General features: G+C 37.6%; 1 protein-coding gene across 1 annotated transcript; it reads left to right on the top strand.

Moving 5' to 3' along the window:
* Positions 1 to 10,166: 10,166 nt before the first annotated feature.
* On the top strand, positions 10,167 to 18,949 carry LOC145223247 (ribonuclease inhibitor-like). Its single transcript, XM_080089637.1, has 4 exons — positions 10,167 to 10,634; positions 11,752 to 11,913; positions 15,347 to 15,508; positions 17,200 to 18,949. The coding sequence occupies exons 1-4, from the start codon at positions 10,512 to 10,514 to the stop codon at positions 17,407 to 17,409; spliced, it is 657 nt and encodes a 218-aa protein (XP_079945763.1). The 5' UTR covers positions 10,167 to 10,511; the 3' UTR covers positions 17,410 to 18,949.
* The last annotated feature ends 329 nt before the right edge of the window (positions 18,950 to 19,278 follow it).

The following is a 19,278-nucleotide window of genomic DNA, read 5'->3' as shown; positions in this document are numbered from 1 at the left end:
CCTGTTTATTTCTTAAGTTTTGTTGTTCATACAATTATAACTTTTATTTTTTTAGCAGTCCTTCTTGATTGAACTTGTCTGTATTCACTTACTTGATGTCAGTAGAACGCAAGTTTCGAATCATTTTTGCAACGATGAAGTTTGACGCCACATTGTATTCTAAATGGAGATTTTAACACAGCTAATGGTAGGTAAAAAAAAGGTATTTTCTTGCAGGCAAAGATGGTTATTGTAAAGTCGCTGTCTTTTGTGCATTTTTACCACACCTTTTAAGCGGTTTATATGTAATCAAAACCTGTGATTTTAATTTTTGAAGGAGTTGTTACGTAGTAAAATGTTCCCCGTTTGCGTTTAAACTAGACTTTGATTGTTTTCGTGTAAATTATGTGTTTAGGTAATTGTACGTCTCGAGTGGGCATAACGGTTAAATGGACAATGTTAAGCTCATAATTTGGAATCCCTAAAACCACCCGAGATTTTTCGCGCTGATGACATGCATGGATGCGTTTTTACTTCCGCAAACTTCGTAATGCGTGACGACGACTCATCGCCTATAACGAGTTTTGATCACATTTGCATTCAAGTTTTACCGCTGGCGGGACTAAACCTGAGTTTAATTTGATGAACGTTAGAACTGCGGTCAGAACCGATCATCATAACAAGTGTTGTCGTTAAAATTATATTTACGCGAAAAGATATTGAAAAGTTTTGTTTTGTACAAACGACGTTTACTGGCAGCTGAGACACCATACACTTGATGTCGCGATTGTACAACTTGTGTGAAGTCATGAACGACTCACGAATCAGCCGAACGATCTGGTGCGCCTGACCCATATACAGACATAAAAAAAACCTGATCGGGATTCGTCCCCGGGAGAGTCCTGGGTTCGAACCCTGTGAAAAAAAAGACTCACGAATCATGGCTCATCCGGGACACTGAGTGAAATATTACGCCACTTCCGGGTTATTTCAAGTCCTAACTTTCTTTAAGAGAAGCAAGATTTGTTCTATCAAGTGGAAATTCAGCATAAAAGTTTGTTTAAATAAGAAATTATTTAATGGGTTGAACATTGACACTGTTTTTTTTTTAGAATCAACTGTTGACCAGTCACAATAAATGCATTATCTTGGACTTTGCAGCATAAGGTGGAACTGTGATTGTTTCTATGGTTCAGCAGGTTAAGTCATTGAAATGTATTATCAGGTTTACTGTTTATTCAAAGGCATACTTTTTGACAGACTGTTGTTTTCTTGTCAGAATGCCGTCTGGGGTATGCATAAAAAAAACGTTTCGTGAATTACTTTGTTTAAACAATTGAGAATAGTTTTTTGAATGATATTTGAGTTAGTTGATATTGTTGTTTCGATAGAGGCGTACGGTAGCCGTGAAGTTTGTAGCATGTGTCCAACACTGTAAACGTTTAAATATTTTTACTATGGTTTTCACAGATGACGTAATGTTCTCCCCAGGTAGCTGTGTGTTTTCATACTCGAATGCATTGTCCACTTGCTTAGTGATAATTCAGGGAATTTGGTGTTGGGTCTATAATTACAATTGTTGTGTGTAGCTGACTTCGCGCGTTTTTAATTGCAAGATTATAGGCTGAAACGGACAGGTGAAACATGTTAGTTTCAAGGTTTTGATCACATACAAAGTTCTTGGATTAACAAAGCGAATTTGTAAAGTGTTGCTTAAAATGGTTATTTTTTCCCTGCCCAAACGCGTATTTTACAATTCGGACAGGTGCAGGTTTATGGCTGAAACCAGCATATTTATTTAGGTTTTCGACGTGTACGTTTGTTGTTAACTCATTCTTGCATCCAATCACACTATGTTTTTATATTCACGTTAGTAATGACAGATTACTGATAATGGTCCAGGAGATTTTCCTTCAAATAAGGTCAACGTTCACACGATTAGAGGCAAAGTTAACATTGTGCGCTGATAAGTCTGGCTGGTAGTGCCACTCAACGTAATCTATGTGCAAGTACTTGACGAGTGTTTGTGTCCCAGTTTTTAAACTTTGCCTTCTTTGTGTTTGTGTATTACGAAAAACAAAACAATAGAATTTGCCCTTTCAAAAAATGTGACAGCATAATCATTTGTTTGTTTTCAAACTGACAAGCTATTATGCTGTAATACAAAATAAGTAAATATATGTTTTTACTCAAAATCCATCAAATAAATTTTTAGCCTTCGTTTTTTTATTCTTCCGTTGAGGGAATGTGGGTAATTTAAGTTTCACATAAGTTTACATTTTTAAATAAATCGGCATAAAATCTGCTACGATTGCGTGGCCTAATTGTTCAGTAGCTTGATTCTTAAACGGCCCCAATTTGTCATTCAAAGTAAATTGCAACTTCCGACAACGAGCGAATCCAAAGGTCGATTGCAACATCAGCAATTTTCGCATGATAAGGGGATGGATTAAATATTGGTTGTCGATAACACTGTTTCACCATACTTTGCCGAGTTGCTTTACGGGACAAAGCATTTTGGGCTGGTTGCCATCGAATAAATCCGCCTTCTTGTCTTGCTTGTCTTTTGTCTTGTACTATTCTCCACAGTCCGAAAACTTGCGATTCGATATGCACTTGAACTGGCTCAAAACAATCATCCCTATTTTAATGTCAAATGTGTTCTTTCTTTAAAATTTAAGAGTAGCAAATCTGTAAGCCCCTTCCTGTGCGAAGTAAGTTTGATCACGTACGAATAACAAATCAATACCAAGTGTACAGTAAAGTTGTTTGTCATCTACCCATCTCTAAAATCTTTTCCAGCAAGTGCTGTAATGTTCATTGTTCATTAAGTTGTTGAAAACAACCTTTTGAAGTCATACATACAAGCTGGGAGTGGAACCAGAACTGAATCCCAACAAACATTGTCCAGCGTGTTTTACTATATTCTACCATGCATAACGGTGTAAACACTTGCGACTTTAGGTGGACAAGCGCATAAACAGGCTAAGAACGTCCCTCAATTTTCATGTACAAAGTATGTATTTTCGTTTGATATATTTTTTGTAAGATTATGAGATATTTTCTTTCCAGGATTGTTTTTAATTTCACTTTTGACGTTAAGAACCACAAAAAATGTATGGTACGAAGTATACTGCTGTATGGGCTGTATCTTTACAAATGTTTCACTTAGTCATTTGTACTTCAAAAGTTGATTTTTAAGCCATAATTAATGTTTTTCAAATATACTGTTTGAATGTATTGTTTAAACCATACGACTGGAAAAGTTTGTGACAAAAAAAATATAGGACAAAATCGTAACAAATCGTTAATTATAACCCTTATATTATGATAAACTAATATTGTCGGCATCATTTTTATTTTATTTTATTCGGAAACCCGTAGTTTAATTATTTGTTTTGATTTTAACATTTAGGTGTGTTAAAAATGAACAATGTATGCAAGAATGAATTAAATTATTGGCCTGCATTAATTGTTTGTATTTTTATTTTTTTATGTTCGTTTTTGATGTGGATAATTTATTGTGCTTGTCAAATATGCCTAAACCTTATTGTTATGGAATACGCGCAACTATTTTGTTAAACTTTCAAACCCAAGTTTTGTAAATGACAGTATGTTCAGTTGGGCTCTGAAAATTTCGTCGTTAAACAACATGGTAATAAAAACGTCCCGCGTTGCTAAAGTAGCTTTCTGCTGTCACGTGATTGTTTGGCGACTGTTGGACGCGTTATTTGCGAAACTGGCGAGGCAACATCGCTAACAAAGTACCAGGAACCCTTCTTGCGCAAGTAGGTTTGACCACCTACGCATAACAACTTGATACAAAGTCCACAGTTGAGTTGCTTGTTGTACGACATCGTCCTTGCCCAACGAGATTTCCAACAACTTTGGTGCTGCAATGCTCATTATGTTGTCTGATAGAACAATCTAATGACCTTACTTATATAAGCGACTCGATGGCCAATGTTTGGCTCTCACTGACCCGGTCGCGCAGCTATTCCGTTTGCTATTTTATTGTTTATGCAATTGTTTAAAATGTCGAGCGTGACAGATAAAACATTGAAATAAAAAAATATTACTCATATAAGCCGGATCGTTAGCACGAATATGGTGAATTCTAGAAAACTGTACTGAAGAATACGGGAGTAAACAGCGATAAAGCGTGTCAAAATATTCCAAGACATAAACCAAACCCGACCCCCACCCTCCTAAAAAACAGCATATAGAAAGCCCGAAATAATCAATGAGTACAAATTGTTACTCAAATTTTCGTCTGCATCAGGTAATTTGGAAATCCGTGCAAAATTCGTTTTAATGCATAAAAAAGATTAAATTTTATTTTCAAACGGATATTTTGTTCAATTGGCAAATAATCCCAAAGCTCTTAACATTTCCATTCAAATTGGGACAACCTCCACAAAAATAAAAAGGAAAGCAAGCGTATTGGGGCAATATTTGTGTCTGGCAGTTTTAAGCGACATAACTTGTATGCAAATACTTGTTGCTTGATAAGCGCTCGGTTGGTGAGCAAGATTTCAAATTTGCTTGGTGGGTTTGAATGACATCGGACCCTACTTATATATTTGCCTCTGTTATATTCTGATGGGAAGACGTTAGTTTGTTGTGTCAAAATGTTATTTTCAATTGGTTAAACAAATATTTAAAAGAAATAGAAAACATATATCTAGTTTTAGTAATCACTCGAAAGACATTAGGTTGTGATTGCATGGGCTGTTTAGCAAACTCGCTTGGCATAAAATTTAGTGCTTAATTTTGTAAAAATGTTTACAAATGTGCAAACTATATCCGGTCTATTTTCGCTTTAAGTTTGGTTTGTTGTTGTTGTTTATTTATTACATACAATTGTTTTGACAAAAAGAAGTAGTTTTGTGTCAGCTTTTTCACTTTCTGGTAGCGTTGCTTGTTTTTGTCACACAAGCTTACTTCAAGCCTGTAGTTAACCTAGTTTTTTTGTCATGAAATAACTGTAACTGTTTTTGGCTTTAACATTTTGGTGGGCCAGAAGTCGATACGATGTCGTGTCACAACTTAAAATATAAATATGAATTCATACTGTTTTCGTAGCACGGTTGATTGACGCAAAGGTTTCGTTCAAAAGGATTATGTTTCTGCTCGTTAACATATTCTACAGGTTCAGTCTGTTTTCATGATTAAAAGCACCATTTTCGTTTTTTCGACATTTTTAATGTGGAAAATCTTTTTTTGCTTATACGCAATGTCCTATACAGAAGCGATGCGAAACAAACGAACATAATTTGTTCTGGGAGTTTTATTATTTTTGTTTTGGAATGTTTAAGTTTTCATTTAGTTCTGGTCTGAACGAATTAAGTTCATGACAGTATTCATATACTAGTAAATGAAGCTAACAAGTATCTCGTTTCGTGGTATAGGAACCATTCCTGCGAAAACTCAAATTAGTCGCGTCCAAACCACGACTTGGTGGCGTGTGTTACTTGCAGTAAAAACTACGTTTAGTCGTTTCATTTATAACGCTGTCACTCATATGTTGTCTACACAGTATTTGCGCCCCGATATAAATCGCAGTGACAAAGTACACAAAAAGCAGAGAATTTTGCGGATTTTATGCGATACTGTTGTGTACATCAGCACAAAATTTGTTTCTTAACGTAATACCTCGGTGTTACTTTACACATTTTAATTTATTGTTATTGTATGTTTTCCGGGCATTGTCTGATTTTGCCATGTTGTTGTGCCTTGTTTCTTTTCGTTTTTGATGTGACCTTATTGCGTTGCTGCACAAAATCAAAGTGAACATTTTAAATGTTTAGATTTTCGCACCAGTTATGGACTCCAAATGACATAAAAACTGAGAGGAACTAGACATTTAAATGCGTGAATTGACTTAAATGCGTGCATTGAATATCATGTCAAAATCTTTTATTTTGTGAAGTGAAGTCGGGCTTTGATTTTCTGTCACAAGCCTTTTCAGCGTGATAATAAGAACGTGATGGAAATGGTTCTGTGTCAGTCAACTTTAAATAATAAACCAAATAGCATGCGTTGTTGGTGCCAAAGTACCGTTCCCTCGTACGACAGTAATTTGTTCGAAGAACATGCTGTATGGGGGAAAACACTTACGGCGGTATCGTGAACCAAGTCCGTTCAGGAACTATATGAGGGTAACCTAAAAAACAATTTGTGTTCAAAAAACTAAACTTTTCGATGTGTCCCAGTGGTTTATAGCTTTGTACATTTGCGTCCTTGTGCGACGAGCAGTCTCGATGGCTTACTGCGCTCGTGTAAATACCCGGTTGCTTTGTATGTATCCAATGCATTACATCAAAGGCCACCATTTTGTATAACGATGTAAAGCCGGGAATAAAGAACTGTTATGTGGCGATAAATCGACGTTGTTTAACGAGGATTTGCTTCGTCGTTGTTGAAGTACCTCAACGTGTGACGGTTGCTTCGTTTACGAAACATGCGCGGCGACGAAAGGACAAACCACAGAAATAATGGGAAATTGAGCGTTCAGATATTATAAGAAATATTTCCCGGCAATACGGACGTCATTTGGCGTTTCATACAGCCTCCAGCAAACCGCACTATTTAATTAGTTTGTTTCGAATTTTTGAAAGAGTATTTTATCATCAATGTCTCCAACTCTACACTTGTTATACCTTACGCCGTTGGTGGTGTTGGAAATTGGTTTGCTATTAAACAACGCCACTGAGGTTTCGATATAGCACACTGTCCTATAATTTAACACTACTCATATCTTGTAGTAATTTAATTTAATTTTCTAACATAACGAAACTTGTTTACAAAATGCAGGGTTTTTGATCAAGTTTGTTGATTTGTGCTCGGACGCATGTCAGAAAATATGGAAAACCAAACTAGAAATGCAAGTTTTAATCCAACTGTTGCTCAAAACTTAAGTGTTCGACCCAACTTGACACAAGAATCGGGTGACCATGAACTTCAGACAAGACTGCCACAAGGACAACAATCTGGTGAAGTTGTTCCTTTACCCGAACAATCAAAAGATGTTGTGCCCCGAACACATCAAGCTCAAATTTGTCCAATCGATGAGGAGAACAGAGTTATAAATATTGTAGGTAAGAGTGACAGAATGTGTGTTGTTATTAAATCTCTCAGTGTTTTGCAGGATAAAGCAGAGGCGCCACATTTTGGTGACACATATCACCACCACTACCATTTCAACTTGGTGCAACAACAGCAAACGGTCCAGCATATACACGAACAACAGCACACTTCAGCACAGCTACCTGCACCAGTTGCTTTGGAGGACGAAACCTTGCCAAAGGCATTTCATGAAAACCCGTCCACATCACATCAACCTAGTACAGCGACAAGTCGATCTGCAGCAGCCCATGCTTTACCAAATGAAAATCAGCAAAGATATCTGAAAAAGAAACAAGTCACTGAAAATGAAAAATGTGAAGACAGGTTTTGTTTGGTATTAGTTTAAATACAAACTAGTAAATGCACCCCTCAATAAAATACCATAATTTATACTGGCGTGATGCGATAAGTTTTTTACAGAACGTATCTTGTTTAGGTCAACAACTGAAATCTCTACTAAAGAGAGAAGTCAAAGCAATCGCCAGTGAAGAATCGACTCTAGCTGAGTTTTTAGAACAAGCTGTAGAACCCGTCCACGTTGCCATGGTCAACAAACCACAAAAAATTGGCGACGAGTTTCTAGCAGAAGGACATTACCACCGTAAAAAGGAACTTTACAAAACACCAGAAAGTGACATTGCCGGTGAAGAAATGTTTCCTCGTGCAAAACAAACTGCACAACAAGAGGCGGAGAAGACGTTCAAAGCGCATAAAACAGAAGCAAAACAAAACTACATCGAAAAACACGGCAATGTAGTTGGTGTGGTTGGACAAGCTGGAATAGGAAAAACCACATCAGCCAAAAAGTGGGCCCTCCAAGCGTTAGATGGACGATTGTGCGGAAGAGTATCGTTTATCTTTTACATTGTAATCAGGCTCATTGACTTCACTGCAAAATTGACCTTTCTTCAATTTCTCATTTCCACCATATTATCGGAATGGATCTGCACACCTGACGAAGCAATCATGATAATTACTGCCATTTGCAGTGATCCTCATGTTTTGATTATTTTCGATGGTTTGGATGAAGCAGCATTTAAATCATTTTCCAGTTCGGTTTCGAAACCGCTATTACATGAAAAAAATTCTGCAGAAAGTTATTTGAAGCATTTAGCGGGAGGAAACTTGCTTCCACTTGCTCGAAAGATTTTTACGTCACGACCATCTCAACTATACAAGCTCTATCCGTCATACCGACCCAAATTTATAGTCCAGATACTTGGGTTAACTCCAACATCACAAGACGAACTCGTATTTCAGATATGTGGCGAAAAATGTAATGAGATACATCAAAAACTGACACAAAACCCTAACGTATTCGCGTACTGTTATGTTCCTGTCAATTTTATCTTGACACTCAACTACCTGGTGAATTACGATGGAGAAATTCAGTTTGTTTCGCTCACACGAGTTTTTGCTTTTACTTGTAGCCAATATGTAATAACACCACATCTGAAGGGCGAAGATTGCGAATTGGATAAACTGGCCATAATGGCTTGGGATGCATTTCTCAAAGGCCAGTTGGTGTTTAAAGCCAAGGACTTTAAGAAAGCTGCAATCAAACCTGTCACAGCCGACGCCTTCCTGAACACATCAGTAACGAAGCAAGTGAATCTCAAGCTGACGATATTAGACGGACACAAAGTAAGACACTTTTCTCACCTCACCTGGCAGGAATTTTTCGCCTCTTTCTACATGATGATGATCATGCCCGTGAAGAAATTTCGTAAGCAACTGAAACAACTAACCGAAGACAAATGGGAAGTTGTTTCCAAGTTTGTCTTCGGAATCTGCGATTCGTCGGTTTTCAATAGTCTTCAAAACCTTGTCGCTGCAAGTTCTAGTGAAGATTGGTCACTCAAGAAAGGCTTGCTAGCCGAATTCTTGACTAAAATGAGCACAACAAACATTAAGCAAGTGTGTAGCTGGGCTCATGAGTCAAATGATCCAGATATTGCATCGTCTGTTGCTTCCCTACTTCCTGATGTACTTGACCTCAATGATTCATCCTTCTTTCCCGATGACGTCGAAAACATTTTCTTTGTGCTTCAAAACAGAGCCAACCCGGTATTACTGTGATTTAAATTCCCCTTACCAATATAATGTTTTTATGAGTACAACAAGATTTTGTTCATTGTATTTCAAGGCTTTCGTTCCCTAAAAGATCAGGCACGACGCTTGTGCACTTATAGCGACGACTGCGAGGCGGAACTGGCTAAGGTTCGCAAAGCCTTGAAATACAACGGCTACCCCAACTGGATTCTCCGTGATGGACGGGCAACGTGTCCCAAACAGGTGACCCATCCAAAAACAGAGGGTTTTGTGACACTTCCGTACATACCGAAATTGACGGATATTCTACGGCGTATGTTGCGTGACTTCGGCGTAGCGGTTGGCGTTCAACCTGCCAATACTCTCCGCAAGCTACTGAGTCACCCGAAAGATCCAATCGACACCCTTGAACAACGTGGTGTTGTATATTCTATTCCCTGCGCCGAGTGTCCGTTAATATATATCGGGGAGACTGGAAGGTCACTCAACACCCGCCGAAAAGAACATCAGCGGGATGTTGCCAACAGCGACGCAAAGAAGTCGGCCCTGTCCAATCACGCGGTATCACAAGGCCACCGTATTGATTTCAATGCGGCTTCTGTTGTGGCCCGGGAGCCTGACTACAGGAAAAGACTATTTCTTGAGTCATGGAATATTCACCAACGGGTCAACACAATGAACATCAAAACAGACGTGATGCTTCCAGCGTGCTACAGGCACCTGCTTAAAGATTAGAGGGTCAATCATTTGTTATCGCGCGGTGTTTTCGTTGCGTTGTTACGTGCTTGCGTTCTATTCTTTTTTTCCTTTTTTCCTTTGTTTATCGTGCACTGTACTAGTCGCATTCAGTGTTATTTACCCTGATGAAGACGACCTGTATAGGACGTCGAAACGTCGGAATAAAATCACATTTGCCAGAAGAGCTCTTTAAACTTGATACTATGCCTGGCAGCAATAGCTTATATATTGGAAAGTTTTTCCTGACAGTTTGCGGTAAAATTAGTTATATCCAGTATGCCAACACCTGCCACCGTCAGTAAATAAAAGTGTTGGCATTTTACAAAGCGAAACTACGTACTACTTTGACATGTGGTTAAAATGATTCTCATGCTTTATTTTAAGAAGTAGGTCAAGTTATTTTGTGTGTAATGCATGCTTTTCGGGTCGGGTTCGGGCTTAGGTTTCTTTGAAAAAGGGGGCATAAATCAGGCCTGACTTTACACTCTGTGTCATGTTTTTTTTGTTTAAATTCATCTAGCTAAGTTGTCAGTTGCTGGACATGACCTATTGCAAAACAGACTTAAAACGCCTTGTCCAAGACCAATCGTCTATCGTGTTTGTTGCCTTTCCTGATGCTTCAGTGCAGTGTGGTCCAACTTTATTTTGTTGCGGGCCATTTAAAATCTTTAACTGACTACGCGGGCCAAGGTTTAATTTTTTGCAGGAAAAACTTTTTTTTTGAATCAAACTCTAGGGTAACTATACACCTTTTTTTACCTATAGATAAGTTTATTTTTATACTTTATAGTTATTTACTTAGTAGAAGCTGTCAAAAACATTCAGTTTCCACTCTAGCGAAGAAATGCCCCTGAACGGTTTGGAGAAGCAGAACCCTTTCTTACATAACAATGCCTTGTCAGGCTTCACAATAGGAGATTTTACAATATTTAGTGTGCGTTAATCCTCACATATTAAAAACATTGAATTATTGAAGACAAAACTTATAGTTGTCATTAAAATGTTGGGACTTTCGCGGGCCAACAAAATTATCTCGCGGGCCACAATTGGCCCGCGGGCCTGCAGTTGGACCACGCTGCTTCAGTGTATAGGCCTGCCAATCCAACTTTCGGGTCTCAATTCTTAAAAATGATTCGGTTCAGGCCGGGTTTCGAGCTTGTACTTTCGGACTCGGGCTCCAATTTCAGGCCCGTTTTCAACTGTGTTATGGACAGCTTATGTTGACATCAATACACAAAACAAATGGTCATTAGTAACAAAACAATTCTGCTTCCAAGTTTTACGATATTTTTCAATTCAACGACTTAAAATGTCGCCCTATATTGCATAAAACAGGGGTCAGCAACCGACGCGTGCCAATTTACTTGTTATTTCCTTGTGGTAATGGCTTCGCGTGCCAACGTTTTTTCTAAATAATAGTGGTTCGTCCCAGATAATAAAAACACAACAGAATGTTTTGTACATTTAAGGCTGAATTTTACAACAATGGCATAATAAAAGTTATAAACAAGCAGTGTAACAGGTTAAAATGTTACTCCAATATAAACAGGCAAATCGGTTGGCGTGCCATGAAAAACCACCTTGCGTGCCAACCTTGGCACTAATGCCAGGGGTTGCCGACCCCTGGCATGAAAGATGCGGATGACGATTTTGAATTGTGATAATGCGTTTCACTTAAATAATGCGTGTTGCCTAAGAGAATGTTAGCTATGACTGGTTATCCACGTTACAAATTATTTAAAAGTGAAAAAACCCACTGTTTGAATGTCGGAACAAGCCACTGTGATATTTATGATGTTTTTGTTTTCTGCTTTGTTATTTGTTAACATGTGCTTGTTTTTAATACAACATTAGCTGAAGAAACTCTTCCTCTCCGGAAACAAAATCAGTGATCTGGGAGCATCTTCGTTTTCCCGTTGCCTTAACAAAATCGAAAGGCTGGTGCTGCAAGGATGCGACATCGGAAGTGAAGGAGTCAGACAACTCTGCGACACTGTACTGCAACTGAAAACGCCTGTAAGTAACTTATCCTATAAAATTACAAGAAAATGTTAATTACAATTTTGAGTTATTGCGTGGGTCATACTATTTTTATTACATACAGGATACGCATTTAGTGTTTTAGTTACGCATTTACAGGATAAGCATTTAGTGTTTTAGTTTTTAGTTTTTCCCCTGGGGTGCCATTTGCATGTGTAGGAGCGCAGCTAACCACTTTTACAATGTTTGATTACTTCGGTTTTGTTCGTTAAGACAACGTTCAGTGGCATTTTACTCTGATTTATTGAATAAAATTACCAATATTAGTTATTTATTCTATGCCTGGATACAGCGTTTGCTGGGATCGGTAGTGAATTAGCCACTGGGGGGTCGCATAGTTTTTGGTCCAGTTCAGATATCCATAAGCCAAGTAAGGTTAGGTAACACTGCTGTAGCCCAGCAATCTGATGTTTCAAAACCTTTGCCTTTCGAGGTGTACTACAATAACGCAAAACAACTGTTTATTGCTGTGAAATCAATAGATTTTATCAAATAGCCTCAAATTAAGGCAACATTTCGACCACAGTTAACAGTTGCACACTGCTGTGTCAGATACTCGCCATATTAACATTTTCTGTATACTGTTTGGCACACATAAAACATTTACATTTGCAATACTTATTTTCTGAGCATTTTATGCAAAGTAATCTGCGATTCTGTACTGCAACTCACATAAACGTAACGAAAGTTTGGTTTTAGAAAGTAAACCAAGGCGGTTAATACTCTGTTCACAGTTTGGATTGTTGTGTGGTTCAATAATTAATTATTTGTGCTAATTGCATGATTTTTTCAACTTTTTCACTCCTACCAGGGGTCGCCAACCCGCGGCCCCTGAGACGCATCTAGCTCTTTGATTCCTCTTATACGTCACAGTTTTTGTAATTACAAAATATTTACAACATTGTATTGCGACAATTATGCAGATCACAAACGTCGAAAATGAAAACTACAATAAAATACCGTATGACCGTACAGAGTTCCAATAGTTATAGCTACTAGTTTGTTTAATTTGGTGCCGAATATAACGGGAAATTTTTGACCAAGAAGTCAAAGTGATCTAAACATTTTGAATGTTTCTTCCAACTATTCCTAAGGATTTAGCAGTTCACAATAAACAAATTTATACATTTTGTATAGCTACTAAACTCGACGCAACTGCTGCCAACAAATTAATTTAAAAAAAAACCTTCAATGCGATTCGGTTCGGCAGCCATGTAATTTTACGCTTTAGCAAATCGAATGTGTGACGTCACATAATGCGCATCACTGTGTGTGGCGTCACATTCGTGCGCCGTGAGATTGACACGCAGTGCGACTGTGTTTGTTTGCCGTGTGTGTGAAGACGTGTTTGTTAATATTTGTGTAACAATACGTGTTAAACAAAAATAATCAAGCAAAGCAAAAAGGTTATGTGCGGTGCCATTTCATTTCAAAAGGTCTTTGTGGCTCCCAGTGTTTTTATTTACTGTGTCAAATGCGTCGGAGAATAAAACTCGTGCAATTTAAGTATCTAATGTTAAAATTAATTTATGTCATTATAGTTTAGTTTCGTTTGCATATTTCCATTGAAATGATAGAAAAGAACTATGTATGACGTAATTAAACGTGTGCGAATATTTTTTTTTTTCATTTTAATGTCACCTACCTACTTATTTTCTTTCACGTCTGGGCTTGACACATATCACTAGAAAGTTAGTTTATTTACCCCACATTGTCCGATCGCATCAACTTAAAGGTAACAAGCGATCAACCTACAAATTACCACAAGGCTGCAAACGCATTTCGAGCAACTGGAGTGACTTTCTTGGCCCAATACTTTTTTCAAAGTCAGGCTCAGCGTGCAGTGACTGTTCAAATCCCAGGTATGATGGGAGAGTATTATCCAAAAAACTTTACTGGTGATGTCTTTTGTGTACTTACTTTATGTTCAGTTTTCAACATATTTGTTACATGTTTTGTCAACATAAAATATTTGTATGCAACACACACTACCTCAAATAAGTTTAACACCAACAGTAAAATACACAAAATAGAACCGGTAGAACATCTTCACTATACGGGGTGGTTTTATTTATGATGACAGGCGGTTCGGAAATAAAAATTATTGCAGAAAAAAATATCCAAAACAGCATTAAATAAAAGAATTACTTGAAATTTAAATTTCCGCCCCTTTGTTAAACTGGATCATGTAAACAATGCACGCGGGTTGCATTTGTTATGCGTTAAGGTATGGTCCTTCCTTATCTACTCATGAATTTAAGCGGTTATTTCCGGCATGTTATGACCTGAATATTTTTTTCGCGCATGGTGTCCTTCGAGATTATCAACACAGAAAAAAGATTCACCACAATTTGAGTGATTTATATGATATGTTTTCCATAAAGTAAGCTATTTAATAAATGTTGCTCTTCCAGCAAATTTTTATTTAAGAATAAATTTCGATGTCCCATGCGAGTTTATTGATGAAACAACATATGCGACATAACTTTGTACATAATATTACAAAACTCTTGTGCGAAGTTTGGGTAAAATAGCTATTTAAAACATTGCCCAGAAAATAAGCACATTCCTTGTCAGAAATATTAGAAAAACGTAATTTTGCAACCGAAATGTAACGACCCAACTGTCCACCATTATGATGTTATATCATCATTACTAATGCCTGCCTTACAATTCGGGTAAGCTTTCAAGCGCTACACAAATGCAAAAGCATGAACCAGTCCGAATATGAAAAATCAACATCTGTATTTACAGCAGACCTGGGCATTTTACGGCCTGGCGGCCACATCCGGTCCTTTAGCTGTACCTGTTTCACCGCGTGAAGTCACGTAAATTAAAAAAAATTCAATATAAAATGACCTATTTATAACGTGCATGAAATACGTGTTGCATTCATTTTGAAAAGACTGCCATTGTTTTCTTGTTTTGAAATATATTTACGTTATGACCCACATGTGTAGGCAAAAATTAACATGAGATGCTGGCCATAGTCTGTATAAAACACAACTCGTTCAATCCTTTGTTACGCGATAGCGTAGCGGTTCTTAAACTGAGGTCCGCGGTCCTTTAGGGGTCCGTGAGGCAATTCAGGGGAGAATCGACTGTCTCCATTGCTAAACAATAGCCTTTATTGAATGACAACTATCAAAAATGCAATTGTTCGCCCACAATCTTAATGCTTTTTGTCTTGTCTGTGATGTCACAAGCTGTCTTTGGATCATTATTATGCGCAATTTGGCCCTTAAAACAAGTCAGTTTTTGGGTGACTCCTTTTAAAAGTAATTGCCCTTCACTGGTTTATAGAAATATTTAGTAACCTAACCTGCATTAACCTAACAGTCAACACATTGTTGATTTCTCACGTTTGGTTTGTTACGAATTGACATGTTAAATTTTGCTTTAATAACAGCTAAAGAAACTGGACATTTCCCGAAACAAGATCGGTGATCTGGGTGCATCTTTATTGGCCTGTTGTCTTCACAATATCTACGAGCTTAAGCTTCAAAAATGCAACATAGGAAGCGAAGGAGTGAGACAACTCTGCGATTTTATACTGCAACTGGAAAAACCTGTAAGAAACTTGATTCATGCACGTGAACAATTATAAGGAAAATTTCGTTTGTTATTGTTTTTGATTACGTGGGTCAGAATACATATACATATAGCAGTGGTTCTCAAACTTTTTTGACCGCGACCCAAATCTGAGTTTTATAAACATCTCACGACCCAAGTCTCAAACATCAAAAATGTATTAACGAGACGGACTGCAATTTCGAGGCCACATCGTCGCCGCATAGGAGTCTGCCCATGTCAAATGGCTGCAGACTTAACGAGATTGATTCGATCGCCAACACTGCATAACACAACACATATTGTGGCTTTGTAGCACTATGATCATTGATAGAAGTGAATCCCAAATCTAAAAATGTTTCCTTGTACGAATACTTACTCATCCTTAAACGCTAACTGGTACATGTCCACGTTCAGTTTCGCATGATTAACGTGTCCTACTATTTCCCGTGCTACGACGTGTCACGTTACAATCACCATGTGCGTAACAGTAAAGTTGGAAGCCTGTTGTCGTCTGTATGTGGTAATAGTTGGTTCTGTTAACTGTACAACGTGGTCGAGTGAGGTGACTTTACTACTATATTAAGCAAATTCGTTGGTGTTTACTTTAATGCAGTAATAGTTTGTTTACGCAGCATTGAACCGCCATAGCGCGACCCATTTTTTGACCCTGTGCGACCCATGTTTGGGTCGCGACCCATACTTTGAGAACCACTGACATATAGGATACGCATCAAACGTTAAATTTGAACTAAAGAATAATTCTTTCCACTGATAACGGCATCATAAGCATATACTGCAATGTTTATATTTAAAAGGACGTCCAATCGTTATCGGCGGTAAATTTTGTCTCTTTCTTCAATTTGTTTGTCGAAACTGCAAAAAACACACTTCACGCCAAAAAGATCGCGTTTTTCTTTCCCGATGACGGGTAAACCTAACATTACAAATCAAGCATGCACCTAACTACTTGTTTCATTCGTTTTACGTTTAAAGCGCGTTGTACGTTAAGGCATAGGCTTGGATGCGAATGATTATGTGTTAAAACGCCATGGTCAAAACATACGAATACGAAGTTTTTACTACACATCGTCCGATTGGGTCAACAAACATCAAGCGATTTAAAAATGGCAAAACTGCATTAGCAACTTCGCAGTTGACTCCAGATCGTTGAGTTTTCTTTGCGACCGCCAATATGCAAGTGTCGACATCTTTGTTTCAGTCTCCATTAAATTCCAAGCGGGATGCAAAAAAGTCGTTCATTACGTATTACTTATATTCAGCTCTAAGAAATTTAACCTGGTTGTAATACGGGTACAAATCTCGGCACGATCCTTCCTTATCTAGGGGACGTGTTTGATCAACTCAAAATGACGATGTCTTGTGTTCTCTTTCTGGTATATAGTGTTTAAAAGAACGAATCCATTTTTCTTAAAAGATAATATTTACAACACATGGAACAAAAACAAATCGTACATCAGCAGTACAATAATTTGTCCTTAATAATCTAAAAATAACCGCAACATTTGCTTACTGTGTATCCGCGTGTAGGGACTTACTCTTTTTTTTGTGAAAAATCAATCCATATGTGCAGAATAAATGATATTATCAAATGATAGTAACTTGGTATATAGGATATAAAATATATGAAATGGAAGTATATTGGAAAACCATATTTCTGGTTTTATTTAGATGGGACTTCTTGATCTGTGTTTGAACGACCTGACAGATGAAAGTGCTGAGTCATTGGCTCGATGTATTCACAACATCAGCGTTTTGGATGTTTGGGGAAACAACTTCACAAAAGCAGGGAAAAGTCTCATCAGATCAAAATCGCGAGGGACAGTTAGAATCGAAATACGACATAAAAACCTCTTTGACAATCTCAAACAAAAATCTTGAACGTTGCGTTGATTACAACTCTGATTTTTGTGCGAACAGATATTAGCGTCGTACATGCAGGATACGACGCTAAACGAAAAACAGTATTACTTGATCAATATGTCCCACAAGATTCACTCGCGATACCGGTAATGCAGTGTTACACTGTTTTGTTGGCATAAAAGTTCTTATAAAAGCTTTAAATCATATTTGTTACAAAACAGTTTTTACTTTAGTGTTTAAGTACATCCGTCCTTATTGTTTTATTGTGACACACTCGCTCTTGTAAGCTTTACGCATTACACATAACTTTTTCAGCACCACAGCCCTGCTCTTCTACCACTGGTAACATTATTGGTCAGTATGTTGGCTTTGCCTTCGTCTTATTTTCCGTTTATTATTTGATGCATTCGTCACAATGCGGATTTTTTTCGAGTTCCTGCTTGGTCTGACAAATCTTGACGATTTTGTGGTGACGTATTCATTTATTGTGACGTGCATTTGTTAAATGAACCTTCAAACGCAAATCTTAGTCAATTTAATTTTGTGAAAATTTTGCTGTGCTTGCATTTGTGTGATATTTTCACTGGTTGAAACCTGAAATCCTGTAAATCCATTTTATATCAAAGTTCCACTAAATACATTGCTGTGCATTAAATTGCTATAGTTAAATTTTTAAACTTGAGATTAGCGATGAATGATTCTATGCCGTTCACTTTTTGTACCTTTTGACAATTTCGTGATGGTGTTGGGCTTTTTAAGATTACAGATTCAAAGCCTTGTATCTTAGACTCGAATATATAGCGTTGTAATGTTACGCATATTTCCCGTTTTCTGTGCATGTTTTACTTTTTATTGTTAGCGTTTAGTATCGTGAACATTATATCAGATGGTACGTTAACATTTAGGTGGTGGATTCAGATTTATGTTCGGCTTCGTGTAATCTGATATAAATTGTTTAGTTTGACACAAAATCGTATATAATTTTGTGATTGAAACATTTAACTTTGCGTTTGCTGGTGAGAAGGAAAGGGTTTCCTTAAAACATGACCGTTTAAACATAGACTGTACATCGCGAACCCATGTTGTTTAAACACAAACGGGCCACTCTAAACCACTAATCGACTGGACATGCGATTGAATTCTAATGATAATGGAATTACAAAATCCTAAAAGTCCTAACCGTCAAAATTGTAAAATGTTTCTTTCGTTGTAACTTATAAAAACATTGCGTATAGAACCCGACACGAAGATCTTTGACTTTCATCGCTATATTTGCCCTGAACCGCTTTATGTATTTGTGCTGCTCTCATCTTGCTCTCGACCGCCACCACCCCATTTAAATGGAGTCTATTTTTTTCGTTTTGTTCTCCACGTGGTGACCGTATGTTTGGCAACCTTTATCGGACTTTGTCATTCAAGGTGGTTGATTTTGGGCAGGAACTTGGCCTAATGGCCTGGCGCGCCTGACCCATATACAGACATAAAAACCTGATCGGGATTCGTCCCCGGGAGATTCCTGGGTTCGAACCCCGTGAAAAAAAACAAAAAAAAATAAAAATTCAAGGTGGTTGAAAACAACAGTTTGGAAAAACAATAGGCTCTAATAAATCCAATGTGTTTTCGGGGGCTTAAAGCAAGAATCTATTCGTTTCTATAACTCACTTTACAGTAAATTACTTTTGTGAAAATCTTTGTCTCATTTGACCGCACCCACAGTTGCAAACTCAAATGATCTTACCCATAAGTAGAAGTGGTCTAAAGTGTGTTTTTTTGAAAATTAAAGTCGGTTACTGGTTATTAAAACAACTCACCTATTGGGACGGTATTCCAGTGCTTTTGTGATTGATGGGTTCTGGGTTGCTTTTGTAATAACATCGACGGTGCAGC

The sequence above is a fragment of the Phallusia mammillata genome, chromosome 4 (assembly GCF_965637545.1).
Source record: "Phallusia mammillata chromosome 4, kaPhaMamm4.hap1.1, whole genome shotgun sequence".
NCBI classification, from domain to species: domain Eukaryota; kingdom Metazoa; phylum Chordata; class Ascidiacea; order Phlebobranchia; family Ascidiidae; genus Phallusia; species Phallusia mammillata.
This window is presented reverse-complemented; position numbering and strand designations above follow the sequence as displayed.